The sequence below is a fragment of the Bos indicus genome, chromosome 16 (assembly GCF_029378745.1).
Source record: "Bos indicus isolate NIAB-ARS_2022 breed Sahiwal x Tharparkar chromosome 16, NIAB-ARS_B.indTharparkar_mat_pri_1.0, whole genome shotgun sequence".
Classification (NCBI taxonomy): domain Eukaryota; kingdom Metazoa; phylum Chordata; class Mammalia; order Artiodactyla; family Bovidae; genus Bos; species Bos indicus.
The window spans coordinates 50,286,973-50,304,312 of record NC_091775.1 but is presented as its reverse complement, the minus strand read 5'-3'; the positions used below and the strand labels follow the sequence as shown (position 1 = coordinate 50,304,312).

The window sequence follows — 17,340 nt, the reverse complement described above, 5'->3', positions numbered from 1 at the left end:
ACCTGGGGGGCAAAGGGGTGAGAGAGACAGCAGCTCTGGTGTCTGCTTCTTAGACAAAGCCAGACACCTGGGACCAGGGCCCCACCCCATTACCTCATTTAACTATAGTCACCCTCCTTGGGCTTCCCTGGTGGCTCAGCTTGTAAAGAATCCTCCTGCAATGCGGAAGACCTGGGTTCCATCCCTGGGTTGGGAAGACGCCCTGAAGGGAAAGGCTACCTACTCTAATATTCTGGCCTGGAGAGTTCCATGGACTATATAGTCAATGGAGTCTCAAAGAGTCGGACACAACTGAGGGACTTTCACTTTCACCTCCTTAAAGGCCAGGCTCCATATACATTCACATTGAGGAGTAGGGCTTCAACCTGTGGATAAGCAGAGACATTACTTTGCCTAGAGAGGTCCATGTGGTCAAAGCTATGGTTTTTCCAGTAGTCATGTATCAATGTGAGAGCTGGACCATAAAGAAGGATGAGCGCTGAAGAATTGATGCTTTTGAACTGTGGTGTTGGAGAAGACTCTTGAGAGACCCTTGGACTGCAAGGAGATCAAACCGGTCAATCAATGGTAAAGGAAATCAACCCTGAATATTCATTGGAAGGGCTGATGGTGAGGCTGAAGCTCCAATACTTTGGCCACCTGATGGGAAGAGCAGACTCATTTGAAAAGACCCTGATGCCGGGAAACATTGAGGGCAGGAGAAGAAGCGGACGAAAAAAGATGAGATGGGTGGATGGCATCACCAACTTGATGGACATTAGTTTGAGCAAGCTCCAGGAGATGGTGAAGGACAGAGAAGCCTGGCGTGCTGCAGTCCATGGGGTCAGAAAGAGTCGGACATGACTGAGCGACTGAACAAAAAAACAGTTCAGTCCACAGCAGGGTGATTTCACCATCTTCTGAAACCACAAACACAGGTCAGCACCCCTGCTCGGTGATGCCCCAGACATGGTCCTGTGTGCCCTCTGCTCAACCTCACCCCCCACCCCTCACTGGCATCCCAGTGGCAGGACTGGTCCACCCTAGGGCCCATGCTCCTTCTGGGCTCCCTGACACCTGGTATCTTACGAGCCTGCCCTAAGAGAGCCTTCGAGTTCCCGAGTGAATGTGAGGCCCTGCCTGGGGTTCGAGTCCCTCCACCAGAGAGTTTCCTCGTGGCCCACCTGCTGTCTACCTTCAAAGACCTGACCGCCCCCTCCCCTCCAGAGCTGTACTTGGCATGAAACAGCTGGATAAGTGTGCACTGAATGAGTGAGTGAGCAGCTTCAACTGTTCACCAGCTCCTCGAGGGACCCCATCCCAGCCCCCTCAACATAGGCTGAGGGGGCTGCATCCTTTCAGAACCTTCTCCGGCTCCTCAGAGGAGGGAGGAAAGAATCTGGGTGGGTCCTGTGGGTTAAAATGGAGGCTGCTGATGGGAGGGTCCCCAAGTGTGAAGGGCCCTAAAACAAATAAGATGGGTCCTTCTGTAAGGAAAGAACGGAAGTGAATTAAATAGTAGATATGTGTTCATTGTTGTTCAGTTGCTAAGTCATGTTCGACTCTTGTGCCTCGTGAGCTGTAGCCCACCAGGCTCCTCCGTCCATGGGATTCCCCAGGCAAGAATCCTGGAATGGGTTGCCATTTCCTTCTCCAGGGTATCTTCCTGACCCAGGGATCAAACTCATGTCTCCTGAATTGGTATGCAGATTCTTTACCACTGAAGCCCACATATGTGTTTCGTACACTTTTATAAATGGACTTAACTCAAACAACCTTTTTAGTAATCCATCTAATTAGAATGCAATAAATATTCCCTAAGAATTTTCCATCTTTGTCCATTTTCATGATAAAGTGACAGTTTATGGGACATTGCAAACATTTTCCTGGTCTGTAGTTTCAGTCTTGGGGTAGTTGGTGATGCTTCCAGACAATGTAGGTTTCTGAGTGTGTGTCCCCAAGCCTACAGTCTGCCCTGCTATTTCCCCGGTGCCTAGAGATAGGCACTGAGTTGGGGAAGATCAGAAATACAGTTTTCTTTCTGTATGTCACCTTGGCATGCAAGAAGGCTTTCTTATCTCTCCTTGCTATTTTCTGGAACTCTGCGTTCAGTTGAGTACATCTTTCCCTTTCTCCTTTGTCTTTCACATCCCTTCTTTTCTCAGCTATTTGTAAGCCCTCCTCAGACAACCACTTTGCCTTTTTGCATTTCTTTTTCTTGGGGATGGTTTTAGTCATTGCCTCCCGTACAATGGTACAAACCTCTGTCCATAGTTCTTCAGGCACTCAACCTACAAAATCTAATCCCTTGAATTTATTTATCACCTCCACTGTATAATCATAAGGGATTTGATTTAGCTCATACCTGAATGGTCTAATGATTTTCCCTACTTTTTCAGTTTAAGCCTGAACTTTGCAATAAGGAGCTCATGATCTGAGCCACAGTCAACTCCTGGTCTTGTTTTTGCTGACTGTATAGAGCTTCTCCATCTTCAGCTACAAAGAATACAATCAATTTAATTTCATTAGAGGTCAATTGGTGATGGTCATGTGTAGAGTGGTCTCTTGTGTGGTCAGAAGAGGGTGTTTGCTGACCCTCTGTTGACCAGCCTGTTCTCTTAACAAAACTCTGTTAGACTTTGCCCTGCTTCAATTTGTACTCCAAGGCCAAATTTGTCTATTATTCCAGGTATCTCTTGACTTCCTACTTTTGGATTCCAGTCCCCTGTCATGAAAAGGACATCTTTTTTGGTGTTAGTTCTAGAAGGTCATGTAGGCCTTCATAGAACCAATCAACTTCAGGTTCTTTGGCATTAGTGGTTGGGGCATAGACTTGGAGGCAGTCTTGGTTTGCTTTGGAAACAAACTGAGATCATTCTGTCATTTTGAGATTGCACTCAAGTACTGCATTTCAGACTCTCTTGTTGATTATGAGGGCTACTCCATTTCTTCAAAAGGATTCTTGCCCACAGTAGTAGATATAATGGTCATCAGAATTAAATTCACCCATTTCCGTCCATTCTGGTTCACTGATTCCTAAGATGTCGGTGTTCACTCTTGCCATCTCCTGCTGGACTACTCCAATTTACCTTGATTCATGGACCTAACATTCCAGGTTCCTATGCAATATTGTTCTCTACAGCATCAGACTTTACTTTCACCACAAGACACATCTGCAGCTAAGCATCGTTTCTGCTTTGGCCCAGCCGCTTCATTCTTCCTGGAGCTATTAGTAATTATCCTCCAATCTCCCCAGCAGCATATTGGACACCTTCCAATGTGGGAGGTTCATCTTCCAGGGTCACACCTTTGTGCCTTTTCATACTGTCCACAGGGTTCTCACAGCAAGAGCACTGGCGTGGTTTGCCATACCCTCCTGCAGTGAGCACGTCCTGCAGACGGCCCTGCACAGCACAGCTCAGAGACTCACTGAGGCACACAAGCTGCTTCGCCGTGACAAGGGTGAAATCCATGAAGGGACCCGCTTCACCCTTATTTAACTGCAAATTATGCTGGGAATTTTCACCCATCTTTCTTCCAAATAAACTTTGGAGTCCCTTATCCAGCACTTTCAAAGTTGCTTCAGACTTTTCATTAGAATTTTGTTAAACATACTCATTAATTCCAGAAGATCTGGCATCTTCATAGTGATCCAACTCGGAGAAAGTCAAGAAGCGTGGGGGGGAGATTTACTCTGACAGTGGAGGCGATGTGCATTCCTCACCAGTCCACTGAAGCCCTCCGGTCCCCACGCCTCACCCACGTGGCCTCCATAGGCTAAGGCTTTACTCTCTTTGAGCTGGAGCTGGGTTGCTGGGGATGGAATTCTGCTCAGTCCAATTTCCCATCTCTGAGGCCACTAGACCAACTATAGCCAAACCTCCCAACTCCAGCCTGGGATCACTGGCTCAGTTTACAAGGTGCAGATGGGAAGCTGGTAGTCAGGATCCCGAGTGTTTGCAGGGACACAGGCCCAGAAGGCGCCCCGAACGTGAGCCTTTTATGAAGAGCACTTTTAAAAGACACTGCTTGTTGATGTTTTGGTCCCATTCTTTGCTGGAAATGATAAAAATAGCCTTTGGCCCAAGGGAAATAAGGTGGGGCGGAGGAAGAGGCGTGCTCCCAGCCTGGCTGGCCCCTCACACAGCCACCTGCTCCCTCTCCCACGCCAAGCTGCAGCCCCTCACCTCCTCGGTGGCGCCCAGTCCCAGGAAATTGGAAGACAGGGTCCTGCAGAGATGGCCTAGCACAGCCTCTGCGGCTCCCTGAGCTGGACTTGTTGGCAATCCAAGAGAAGAATCCAGTATTCTGTCTGAATTTTTACAGACACCTCTCCTTGACAGGAGAGTAAGCAAATTACTTAGTGCCAAAGGCATTTTCAGGTTCCAGAAGAGAGGGCCTGGTATAAGCAGTGTCCACAGGGGGTTGGGCGCCTGCGATAGTGTGTGTGTATGTGTAGGGGGAAGCCCACCATTTCCCACTGGGAGGGGACCTCAAATCCAGTATCACCCCTCTCTGGACCAGATGACGAGTTAAGCAGGGCATCCAAAACCCTACGCCAAACGCCTCTCCAGCCAGATGGATGCTCTCAGGCTCTGCTTCCAGAGTCTAGTTCTAAACCTCCTCTTTCACCCCCAAGAGAGACTGACACCAAAGAGGCCACCCACGCAAACACAGTCAGGCTGTGCGACGGGGCCGGAGAGGGTGGGTGGGCCAGGATTCTGGAGCAGACGCCAGGGTCAGGGCCCCTCTACTGTGCAGCCCTGGGTGACGCCCAGTGCCTCTCTCTGCCTCCATCCACGTGGTGGGCCAGGAACGGCAGAGTATTGGCCCAGAATCCGGTTCCTGCTCGGCCACTGATCTGATGGCCTATTGGCTGGACAGCAAGTTGACTACTGCTCAGTGGACAGACAGGCTTGGCTCGCCCCCTTCACCCTTCCCTCCCTTTACCTGGGGGTGAGGGAAGGGGCATCAAGAAGGGGGTTACAGATCCCTGCCAACCTTGCGAGCAGAAAACCACCCACTCATGCACCAGTGCCAGATTGAGCTGTATCCCCTGAAAAGTCATCTTTCTAAGCCCTGGCCCCCAGGACCAGCAAATGTGACCAGACATGGGAAAGGGGTCTCTGTAGATATAAGTTAAGGATATCAGAAAGAAACTGCCCTGGACTTAGCCTCAGCCCAACGACAGGTGTCCTTGTAAGAGAAAGAGGGAACTTCCCTGGTGGTCCGGGGCACAGGTTCGACCCCAGGTCAGGGAACCAAGATTCCACACACCGCACAGCCAGAAATAAATAAATAACAAATAAATACAAGTCCAATCTGAGGTTCCTTAAGGAAGCTTCCAGAAAGAAGATACTTAGAAGGAGGCGACCTGAGACACAGGGAGACATCAGGGCGGCATTGTGGCCACATGCAGGCAGGATGGGAGGGGCACACCCACCAGCCCAGGGACGCAGGAGACTGCAGCCACCACCAGAAGCTGGGAGAGGAGCACAGAGAAGACACTCCCTGCAGCCTCCAGAGGGACCAGCCTGGCTGCTCCTCCTTCTCAGGCTCCAGCCTCCAGACTGTGAGAGAGCAGCTTTCCTTCATTTTGACACCCAGATTGTGGTCGTTTCTCACAGCAGCTATAGGGCACACGTACAGCCGTGACAAGGCGGCCCAGCGCCTGCCCTGGGAGCCCACAGAGGAGGTGGCAGAGCACGGGGCATGCCGGGGGGCCCTTCCTGCCCGCCTACTCAGAAGCACATGTCCTTGGGGGCAGGCAAAGGCTCCTCCTGACACCGAGTCTGGGAGACACGGGAATTTGCTGTTGCTGGACACACTCCCCACGGTGCAGCCCTGGCATTTCTCGGGAACAGTCAATATGTGTCCCCCTTCCTGTCACCCTTTGACTTCCATGCTGACCAGAACCAGGGCAGATGCCCCAGTCCCAGGCAATGACCTTTCCAAGAACTCCTGGCCCCCAACCCTATCCCAGTATCACCCAGTGACCCTCCTGAACCCACTCGCCCGAGGGCAGCACATCCATGTGGCCAGACCTTCCCTGGGTTCCATCTTCACACCTCAGCTCCCGCCAGATGGGCACAGGGCACTAGGGGCTCCTCGGCGTGGTGAGGTGGGCAGCAGAGTGTGGGCAGAGGGAGCCAGTCCTCTCCATCAGAGTGCAGGACATGATGAAAGTTACCATGGAGATGACTCAGCCTTTAGACACTGCAGTACTGTGTCCATGTCTTCCTGTCTCCCCATGTCCTGCTCATATGCCTTAAAGTCAGGATGTCTGGAAGCCCGCCCCCTCCTTGCCCAAGGCCAGGGCTTCCCCCAACCCTGTCTGCTGGACGGGGTGTTTGTTTGTTGAAAGAAATCTACTAAAGATCAAGAGCAGTCTCCCCAGTGCACCACACGGCAGCTCTCAGGTGGGTCTCCAGGGCCAGGGCAGCCAGCAAACACTGTCCAGCCTCTGACCAGCCCTGAGTCCACAGCCTGGTTCCCCAGGAGAGACAGGCCTCGCCCAGAGGGCAGCTGTCTCTGGAAGGTGAGTGTGGCCCACAGAGTAGTCCCTGGGCTCTGCCTTAACCTCTGACGCAGAGCCCCAGAACCCCTGGAACCCTGGCAGCTCTGAGGTCCTGCCCCTGCAGTTCCCACAGGCGTGCGCCTGACCTCCCTTTCCATCAGAAGCAGACGTCAAAGGTGAGATCCTTGGATTTGGTAAAAAACCAAACAAACAAACACTAAGCCACAACATCTGGAGTTAAAAATCCACACTTCCAGCTGAGACTTGGCGGCCTTCCACTCACCTGGGGAAGAGATGACCATCATCTATTTGCTAACGGACACCCAGGCGCAGGACGCTGCTCTGAAGGCCCCGTGTGGGCGATCCTGCCACCTGCTGGTGGGAGCGGGAACAGCCTTTCAATGGTCCCAAGAGAGAGGCAGTGCAAACCTAGGGGGACGCAGCTCGGGAGGGGCAGCCACAGCCAGACCCGGCAGGAGTTCCCTCCCGTCGACGACCACTGTGTGCAGATGGACAGCGCTGAGCACCAGCTGAGCCCCCTCGCTGTTAGCACGTGCCCACCCCTCTCACAGGGAGAACTGCGTCACCTCCCCAGTCACTCTAGAGTCCTAACCGCTGCCACTCGGGATCCATGGCCGTGTTTGGGGGTGGAGTCTTTCAGTATCCGTGGCCATGTTTCGCGGTCTTTGCAGGTGTCATCAGGTTAAGATGAGGTCACCTGGGCGGGCCTGAGTCCAACATGGAAGAGGGGAGAGAGTTATCAGGAGGAGGAGGGGGTATCAGGGTGACCTGGCCACCTGCTCAGGACCTCTGGCAGCCGCCAGGGGCTGGAAAGGGCAGCAGAGAGTTTCCCCTACAGGTTTCAGGGGGATCATGGCCCTGCAGACACCTGACCTTGGATTTCCGGCCTCAGACTGTTGTTAAAACACCCCCATCTGTGGTACTTTGGGATGATGGCCCCATGAGGTCAGCACAACAGCTGGTGCCAGGTGTCCAACGGATGCTCAGTGACCAACCCAGCCATCTCTCGAGTTTGTGGATGTTCAAGTTACCTGCCCCACCCCCTCCACATCCACTAAAGGCTCAGACACCCGGTCAGCATCTTCACTGTCATGCCTACTCCTGCCAGCATCCTGGGAACTCAGGGCCCACCCTCTGTCCGGTCCTGGCCCCTGCTCACCCATCACTGGGCACCCAGTCCCAAGACCAAGACTCAGTCCATGTTCCCCTGCAGAGCGCTGTCTCTGTGACACTTCCGACTCCAGCACCCACTGTAGCCTCTGGCGTCCAGACGTCAGACCCTGTTCTCCATCCCTCCACACTGCTGGTTTCAAAACCAGCCACACGCCAGGGCAGCAAGAGACCGAAGGAAGAGGCAGACGCTCCAGATGGGCCGGGGGCAGGTTGACAAACAGGGAATTTGCTCCTGAGGCTTGTCTTGGGCACTGTAGTTCCAGTGGGTCTCCACACCCACCTGCCAGATCATAAAAGTTCACGCAGAGGCCTTCATGGGGCTCAGTCACGTGACTGTGGTCTCACGGGCACCTCACTGTCCTATGGCTGCTTCTGAATATCTTAAGGACATCTTAAGATGTTCAAGGAGCTTCCTGATGAAGGAAATCCTCACGCGCCAAGGTCTGGGGAAGTCATTCTGGCTCATACAGGAGCTAGCCTGAATCTGATGCCAACTAGAACAGCCTGTTTGTGGCAGGTCATATGTCTGCTTTAATTATTTTTTATAATTTTATTTTTGACTGTGCTGGGTCTTCCCTGCTACCTCAGCTTTTCTCCAGTTGCAGTGAGCGGGGGCTACTCTCTAGCTGCCGTGTGCAGGCTTCTCATTGCAGTGGCTTCTCTTGTTGCAGAGAGCAGCTCTAAAGAGCGCAGGCTTCAGTAGTTGCGGTTCCCAGGCTCCAGAGCACGGGCTTGGTTGCTCCTCGGCATGTGGGGCCTTCCTGGACCAGGTATCAAACCCGATTCCCCTGCATTGGCAGGCAGGTTCTTTACCACTGAGCCACCAGGGAATTCCTGTCTGCTTTAATTCCTGGTGGCTCAGACAGTAAAGCGTCTATCTACAATGCGGGAGACCTGGGTTCAATCCCTGGGTTGGAAAGATCCCCTGGAGAAGGAAATGGCAATCCACTCCAGTACTATTGCCTGGAAAATCCCATGGACAGAGGAGCCTGGTAGGCTACAGTCCATGGGGTCGCAAAGAATCGGACATGACTGAGCGACTTCACTTTCACTTTAATTATTAAAGGAAACATTGACCAGAAGTAAAGACTACCCATGTTAAAAATGAAGATTAAACACCTCCCCTTGTGGGACACCAATGCTGGTTACTCCCTCCACAATAAGACTCCCTTCCCAGTTGCCAAGGCCACACTGAAGCCCTGTGTATGTGCCGATCTGTTTTTTGAAACCTTGAAGAAATGTCTCCCTGACTCCTTTGATGCTCTCTGTTCTGACAAGACAGAAAACTGTGCTGAAAATCCTGCTTCTCTGGAGCAGTTCCTCTGAGTGATCTGACAGGCAGTCTTCCGGGCTACAGTTTGGCTCTTTTCTGTTCCTATATTAGATAGCTCAATGATTATTTTCGTCAACACTCCGATTGCCTGGGTCCAGCTTGAGAGTCAGCAGTGGTCCCATTCTCTCAATGACCTCCTCCCGGTCACCAGTGCCTATTAGATCTGCTGATGCCTCCGTCATACCAGAACTAGACTCAAGGTCCCCTCCATTGACCTTGCTGGGAAACTCTCCTACACATCCTGCAGGGGGCGCCAGGAGCAAGTGCCAGGCCCTGACCGCCCCGCCTGGGGCCGCTGGTCACAGAGCAGCCCTGAGGGGCAAGGACCAGGCTTGCTCACAGGCCCCAGTTTCTCTGCAGTGACACGGCCCCATGGCAGCATCCCGTAGGAGCTGGGACTCAGGACGCATGCAACATGCTGACGCTCTGGACGTGGCTTCCCTGTGGATAACAGCCCATCATCTCTGATCCGGGGGTCACCTGTCTTCCACAGCATCCCTGAAATCTTGGCAGCTTAGCCTGTCAGCTGACAACTGGGGTGCCATCCCTGACCCCTCATGGGCCTTGGCGAATACTCACTTATAGGAGCTTGTCCTCCCTTTTCCCCTTGTCTTCGGCCACAGCTGCCCAGCAAACTCCAGTCCAGCCACTGGCTTCTCCCACTCCCACCAGCTGCTGCGTGGAAGGCTCCACTGAGAACCTGCCTGAGGACTCCTGGCACTCCTGGTGGTCCCCACACCCACCTGAAACAACTCCTTTGCTCGACACCGAAGAAAGCAGATGTCCCAGAACCGCTCCATGCTGCTCCCCCACTGCATCCGCACCCCACCACCTGTCCACCCGCAGCTCTCTCCATCTATCCCTGAGCAGGCGGAGCCCTCCTGCTCTAGGTAGACCCAAACCCCTGAGCTCTAGGTTCTGCCCACCAGCCTCCTCGAGAGCTGGGTGCATTCACACTGGCCTTTGTCCCGTTTCTTCAGCCCCGTCCTGTCCTTGACTCCACCAACGCCCACGAAGCACCTGAGCCAGGGATGTTCAGGTGTCTTTCTCGGCACCTGTGAGCTCGTTTGAGCCTCATGACAAACTGGGAGCCAGGTTGCATTATTCTTGCTCTCCAGACAAGGAGAGGGAGGCAGGAAGGTTAAGTACTGAGTTCAAGGTCACCACAGCTATGTGTGGATGAGCGGGCTGGGCCCTGTGGGGCTGGCTGTCCCACAGAAATGACCAGGCCTCTTCCATCCCCACACTGCTGCCGCCTGTCAGCATCACTGCTGTCCCCTCTTACTTCCTCCTCCCCACCTTCAGCCTCATCCTTTAAACCATGGCTCCTTCTCATCCCTCCTTCCTCGGCTGAGTTGACCCTGATCAAGGTCGTTGTAAAGTCATGCCATCAGCTCTCGATCGTGTCTCCCTGGTCATCGTGTCCTAGGGTGGGTGAGCACACATGGACTCCTAGTGAATCCAGTGGAGGACGGGTTTCCTCTGCCTGTTCTCATGGGCCACCAGCGGGGGGCAGGGGTGGGGGCGGGGACACAGGCCCTGCACTCCAGGGCTCTTCGTGACCTTTGCAAAGTGACAGCCTCTCTGGGACTGTTTTCTCCTTGGTTGAATGGGACGTGCACATGTGGGCGGAGCAAAGACGATATCTGCAGCACACGAGGCCCTGAGTAGCAGCTCAGCGAACAGCATGAACATGCTTAACACTGAGCTGGCTCCAGGTCTGGCGGGGCACTGAGTCCCAGGTCCTCACTCACAGACTTCTTCCAACAGCCATAGGAAGCAGGAACTGTCATTATCTCCACTCAGTAAAAAAAAAGGAGACTGAGGCAGACAGGGCTTGAGGGTCCCAGTTCAGTGGACAGAAGCAGGGCAGCCGGGATTCAAGTCCCTTTGAGGCCACTCGCCCAGCTGCCATTGCTGAGCCCCTGTACTGAGGGGACTCAGGAGAGGGGCCAGCAGGTCTCCTAAGCCCAACCACTCAGGCTGACCCTCTGGGGCCTGATTCAGGCCCACCCTGCAGGGACCAGCAGAGCAGACTCAGCTGGAGGCTCTGGGTGCCAGAGAAAGCGGCTACCTCCCATTGGGTGTGACATGGCCCCTGGTCCCCCAGGGGCAGCAGTGGCTGTCCCTGCACCATCTCAGCAGGCTGGCGGGGCTAGAAGCCCTTTCCTGTCTCTGTACACTCAGCCATCTCTGAGCCCTTGGTCTTCCCAGGAAGTGAAGTACCAAAGCTGTTAATATTTCAGCATCTGTGATATTTTCATCCCTCCTGTTTCTGTGGATGACTATGTCCAGGTGGAGTGGTGAGGGGCTGCCAAGGACCTGCTGTATGCACAGCTCGGTGACCCCCCTTAACCTCCAGAGACGCCCTGGGAAGGCAGGCCAGCCACCCTAGAATCCTTCACAGCCCAGGAGCGCATCTGAGTCTGCAGAGCCAGGAGGGCCATGGCTGACCAGCCCGGCTATGCCAGCTATGCAGCCCCAGGCACCTGAGCGGCATTCTCCAGACCTGCTTCTCCAACTGCAGCACGTGTACAAGAGAGGGGTTACCTCCCCCAGCTCTTGTGAAATTCAAAGGATTGTGAATCTGGGGGTTATAAACTCCAAAGCGCAGTCATATGCCAAGGGCTGGTTTCTTGAAATTTCCTAATAGGGTATGCGCGTGTGCACGTGGGCACACACACACATACATACACACAGGATGACCTAACAAACACAAGTGAATTATACACAGGACACACACGCAGTAGGTGACTGTATGACACAGCAAAGAACTAGCAGTGAGTGTAGTTAATGGCGGTGCCTCCTTGGGAGGGGGCGCTAAACCCCAGTATCAGAGGATGGACACAGCAGGACTGAGGCAAGAAGCCTTTTGGAGTGGGGGGAGTAGCTGGAGCTGTGGCTACAGGCAGTGGAAGGACAAAATGACCAACCAGGTCAGGATCACAGGTGCTGACATTTAGGAGCAGCTGTAAACTGTCGCAGCTGCAGCCCTTGGGTTTCTAAGACAACGGGACAAGGTGGACGGAGATGAGGTTGCCTTGGGGCCTGTAGGCGCCAACACCAGGGAGCTGAGGTCCCCGGCAGGGACTGCGGAGGCCCAGGATGCCGCTAGCCGTAGGCAAGCTCACTCAGGACAAGAACACATCTAACTCTCGGGAGGACAAGCGCAGAGCGACAGCAATGAACCCTGGTTCGGCCCTCAATGGAGTGATGACGCCCGGTGCCTCCACCGTGTTCCCTTCCGTGGTGCAGGGTCGGAGCTCTGCTTCCCACGCCGCGGGGAGCACGTCTGCATTTAACACAGCGCTGGGGGCCATGTCCATGCTGCTGCATCCCTGAACCCGCGGTCAGAAAGGAGGAGGCGCTCAGGAAGGGGCTTTGCCCCGCCGGCCTCCTCTCCTCCAGTCCCCGAAGCCCGCGCTCCCCCTGCTGTGCAATGCGGACCCCTGGGAGGGGCAGAGCTAATCCAGGGGATGGTCACCCCGGGCGGGGGCCCGTCCAGGCGGCAGTCACCCCGGGCAGGTGTGACCAGGGAAGTGGTCTCCCCCTTCAGGGGTCCGCATCCAGGGGGCGGTCGTCCAGGGCGTAAGGCGAGTCCAGAGAAGTTATCAGCTCTAGCGGGGGGCGCGTCCAGGGCCCGGTCACTCTAGGCAAGGACAGGAGTCCCTCCCCGGAGATCCGCTGCACTTCAGCCGAACATGAATAGAGAAGCGTTGACCTGGTGCAGTAAGCACCTGACTACCCTCTCCCCGCTTGCCCTCCGCGTCGCCTTGGCAACCGGCCTAGGTCCCGCCCTTCCCCGGTAGCGTAAACAGGAAGTGAGCGTGAGCGCGGCGTGCGCTTCCGGCGCAGTGGCGGGGGGCGGGGGGGGGGGCGGGAGCGATTGTAACGGCGGCGAGCAGGACCAATCGTGGAAGAAATCTGAGGGAAGAGCCAATCGTCAGGACCGGAGCGGGCGGGAGGGGACTCGAGACTGAGGCGGGACTGGCGAGGCGGAGCCAATCGCGCGGGCCGCGGTGCGGGGCGGGCCCTGGGGCGGGGCCGAGGGTCCGGCGGAGGTGGAAGTGGAGGCGGAGGTGGCGGCTGCTACTGCGGCCGCGTCGGGTCCGGTCCGGGGTCGCTCGGCTGCGGGCGCGGTGATGCTGCAGCTGCGGGACTCGGTGGACTCGGCGGGGACGAGCCCCACGGCACTGCTGGCCGCCGGCGAGGAGGTCGGGCCGGGTAGTGGCGGCGGCGGCGGTGGCGGGGGGCGTCCGGGGGTGGGCACGCCGCTGCGACAGACGCTGTGGCCGCTCAGCGTCCACGACCCCACGCGCCGCGCCCGCGTCAAGGAGTATTTCGTGTTCCGGGTGAGGCTGGAGGTGGGGGCGGGGGCGGGAGAGGGCGTGGGCCTGTGGGGCCGGGGGCGGGGCAGGGCGGGCGAGCGGGCGGGACCTGTGGCGACCTCCGCCCCCGCTCCGCCCGCTCTGCGCAGCCCGGCACCATCGAGCAGGCGGTGGAGGAGATCCGCGTAGTGGTCCGGCCCGTGGAGGACGGAGACATCCAGGGGGTGTGGCTGCTGACCGAGTAAGGGGGCGCGCCCTGGGGAGGGGCCCGGGCACTTGTGCGCTCCGCAGCGCCGAGGTGACCGCTGCCGCCCGTAGGGTTGATCATTGGAACAATGAAAAGGAGCGGCTGGTGCTCATCACCGACCAGGCGCTCCTCATCTGCAAATACGACTTCATCAGCCTGCAGTGCCAGCAGGTGGTCAGGGTGGCCTTAAACGCGGTGGACACCATCTCCTACGGAGAATTCCAGTTTCCCCCAAAATCGCTCAACAAGTAAGTCTTTTCAACATAGAGCCCCTCTCTAGGGCCTTCTCAACAGCCCTTCCAAAACCAGCCCCCAGTGCACGTCTTGCTTTAATATCAGTGGAGTTTAGAATAGACCCGGGGGACTTCTGCCCAGCAGGGTGCATTAAAAGGCATTCTGGCACAAGAGACAGCTATTAGGCTGGTGGTAAATGAATTCAGGGTACGGTTAGCATAGGCCTGACACAGGTATTCTTCAGATAAGAGTGAACTCAGCACTTTATCCCTGCCAAGAAAGGATTGGCAGCTGTCATGTCAAACCCTGTTGTGGTTAATTTTTAAAAGAAAAAGGTAGCACATCTCTTTGGTTTACAGATACTATTGAAGATTAAATTTGGAAATGTTTAATGGACAACTTTCAAGAGCTGATCTTCATCAGTTAGGGAGCTTTCTGAAATATGAGAAACCTAGACATGAGTATACTCAGTTGAATTAAACAGTAAATTTTAGGGTTTTGATGTGGAGATTTGGGTAGGAAATTCAGGAAGATAAGTTCAAAATTCTAAACAACAATAAAGTATTCTGGGAAAAAGGATTTGAAGTTGGAAGAGTATTATTTGTTTAGTTAGAGCACTACATGTTTAACTTTATTAACCGTGTAAAGATTAGCCTAACTAAGTACTCAGTTTGTTGTGTCTTAAAGTGCTAAAAGCTGTCATTATTAGACATGACATTCCTGTCCAGACCCGCGGGTCCTTGGCTGTTGTGAAATGGCCATCATCAGTCTCATCTTCACCAGTGGGACCGCTTTTTGTTCCCACACCCAGCACCAAGCAGGTGCTCTGGGACACGGGCCTGCCTGTGAAGTCTGGTCCCTGTCTTCTGACCCTGCAGGCGAGAAGGCTTTGGGATTCGCATCCAGTGGGACAAGCAGAGCCGCCCGTCCTTCATCAGCAGATGGAACCCGTGGTCCACCAGCGTGCCATACACCACATTCATAGAACACCCGATGGCCGGTGTGGACGAGAAGACAGCCTCTCTGTGCCAAGTAAGGACACGGACGGCAGCAGCAGCGCTGCCCAGTGGGGACAGGCACCTTCCAGGCCTGCACTTTTCAGTATGGTGGCCACGTGGGGCTGCTGAGCATTTGAACGGTGGCTAAACTGAGAAAATAAACTTTTCAATTTTTAAAAGCTTTAGTTATGCTTAGATAGCCCTGTGTGGTAAGTGGGGACTGGTCAGTGTGGTGCTGTGACGTGGCCCCGGTGGCTGTGGTCATTTTGGAGAAGGGCCCAGAAGGGCTTCGGGGTGTGGCAGCTGACCCCCGCCCCTGCTAGAGCTGGGCAAGCTGCGCGCTCAGCAGGAGAGGAGGCCTGGGGGTGATGGGCATGGGGTATGGGACTGGGGACAGGCCCCCCACTTCCAGCCAAGTGCCTTTGCTTGCTGCCTGCCTGGTGGGTGGTGGGGAGGACCAGGTGGGTCCCCGTGGCAAAACGCCTTCGAGCGGAAGAGGGAGGTCTGTGAGGACTAGCTGTCGTCTGTCATGGGTGAGCCCAGAGGTGAAAGCCACACCCAGGAGGTAAGCCCATGGGCCGCTGGGTGTGGCTGGGAAGGCCTCTTGTCCAGGGGTGGGGGACCTCGTGCAGATCGTCTGCTCAGACTCCATGTTTTCTCTCTTTGCAGTTGGATGGTTTCAAGGCTCTGTTAATCCAAGCTGTTAAGAAAGCCCAGAAGGAGAGTCCTTTGCCAGGCCAGGAGGGTGGAGTGCTGGTCCTGGAGTGTCCACTCCTCATTGAGACCTACGTGGGGCTCATGTCCTTCATCAACAACGAGGCCAAGCTGGGCTACTCCATGACCAGAGGCAAGATCGGCTTCTAAATGCTGCACGTGGGGCTCTTGCCAGGAGAGGCGGCCAGCAGGACTCTGGGAGTGACAGACCTTGGCCCAGCTCCCCTTCTGCCGGCAGGGTCAAGGCCCCCTACCTTCAGAGACCTGGGCACCACGAGTGCAATCAGGTGGACTGAATACTGTAGCTGGCTACTGGACAGATGGTCACGTGAGCTCCAGACACAGCAGAGGGAACCTGTCAGCATCCTGGCCAGGATCTCAGTCTTCAAGTCTCCTGTGTCTCCATTCGGCTCCCCGTGGTCCCTCCCCGCAAGCCCTGGAGCATGTTAACAATAAATGTCACGTGATTAGCTGTGTCGTTCGCTCCATCCAGGGATGTGCCTGGGACCGAGTGCCCGTTGTTGAAAGTGTGTGTACAGTTGGTGTCCAGTTTTGCATTTTGAGATTTAATCCATCTTCTTAAAGCTAATATGGAAGAAGCCAGCAGACCACCAGCTCAGCAAAAGTTGGCCTGCCTTGTCAGCTCCTGAATGGACTGTTGCTTTTGTGGAAATGCGTGGTTGACCTAAAGTCACACTTCTCCTAAATCTATGCTGCTAAGTCGCTTCAGTCGTGTCCAACTCTGTGCAACCCCATAGACGCCAGCCCACCAGGCTCCCCCGTCCCTGGGATTCTCCAGGCAAGAACACTGGAGTGGGTTGCCATTTCCTTCTCCAATGCATGAAAGTGAAAAGTGAAAGTGAAGTCGCTCAGTCATGTCCGACCCTCAGCAACCCCATGGACTGCAGCCTTCCAGGCTCCTCCGTCCATGGGATTTTCCAGGCAAGAGTACTAGAGTGGGGTGCCATTGCCTTCTCCAAAATTTATCTATATTGTGTGAATAATACTGATGGCGTCTTTCTCAGGCCCACCCAAAAACTTCCCAGAAAATTATTTTAAGACAACTCATTTGTTTGAGAAAGTCACATTGGTAAGTTCTTTGCACGTGATGCTGACATCTCTGTTAGGTTTGTCCTGTCATGGCATATTTTAAAAAGGAATTGCTTAATTTGCCTTTAAGGAAGCGCTTTCAGAAAGGAACCATGTTAGTCTCCTGAAGCAGCCTGCCCCACCTCAGTTCCTGCTGCTCCGTGCAGATCCCAGTCCGTGGGCAGTCATCGCTCACCGCCCCCGTCCATCCACAGTGGTCTGACTGCTGGCCCCCAAGTTCTTTCCTCCTCACTGCCCAGGCTGGCAGAGCTCTAGTCAGCATGGATGTGATGATCCTGATGCAGGGGCCCCAACTCTGCCTGGGTTTTGATCTTTTGCTTTTGGTCTTCTAGTAAAGACATTTATAATCCAGTGAGTGTTGTTCCTTTTTTAAAGTAGGCGCAACAACCAAGAAAGGGTCTTGTTTGGTGAGAGCATCTTAGAGCCGAGATGTTCTCCGCACTGGATTTAACCCCGGCCATGTGCACTGCGGGGATTTGCACAGCCTACTCCTTTCACAGCCACAGGGGTGGTGCCCACCGTCCAGCCTCTGCCCAGGGTGAAGAACCCTTATTCCTCCAGTGTCCTTCTTAGCCCTGGCCAACTGCCTGAAGCACCTGGATCATTCCAGGCAGACACTCCCTGCAGAGACCTGACCTTAACTGGGCTGCCCTGGGACCCACAGCCCTGATCTCCAATTCTGCTCC

General features: G+C 54.8%; 1 protein-coding gene across 1 annotated transcript; it reads left to right on the top strand.

Annotated features, from left to right (window-relative positions):
• The first annotated feature begins 13,064 nt into the window (after positions 1 to 13,064).
• TPRG1L (tumor protein p63 regulated 1 like) lies at positions 13,065 to 16,014 on the top strand. The gene is made up of 5 exons (XM_019976693.2): positions 13,065 to 13,375; positions 13,501 to 13,592; positions 13,670 to 13,846; positions 14,711 to 14,864; positions 15,500 to 16,014. Exons 1-5 carry the CDS (start codon positions 13,166 to 13,168, stop codon positions 15,692 to 15,694), a joined length of 828 nt encoding a protein of 275 aa, XP_019832252.2. The 5' UTR covers positions 13,065 to 13,165; the 3' UTR covers positions 15,695 to 16,014.
• The last annotated feature ends 1,326 nt before the right edge of the window (positions 16,015 to 17,340 follow it).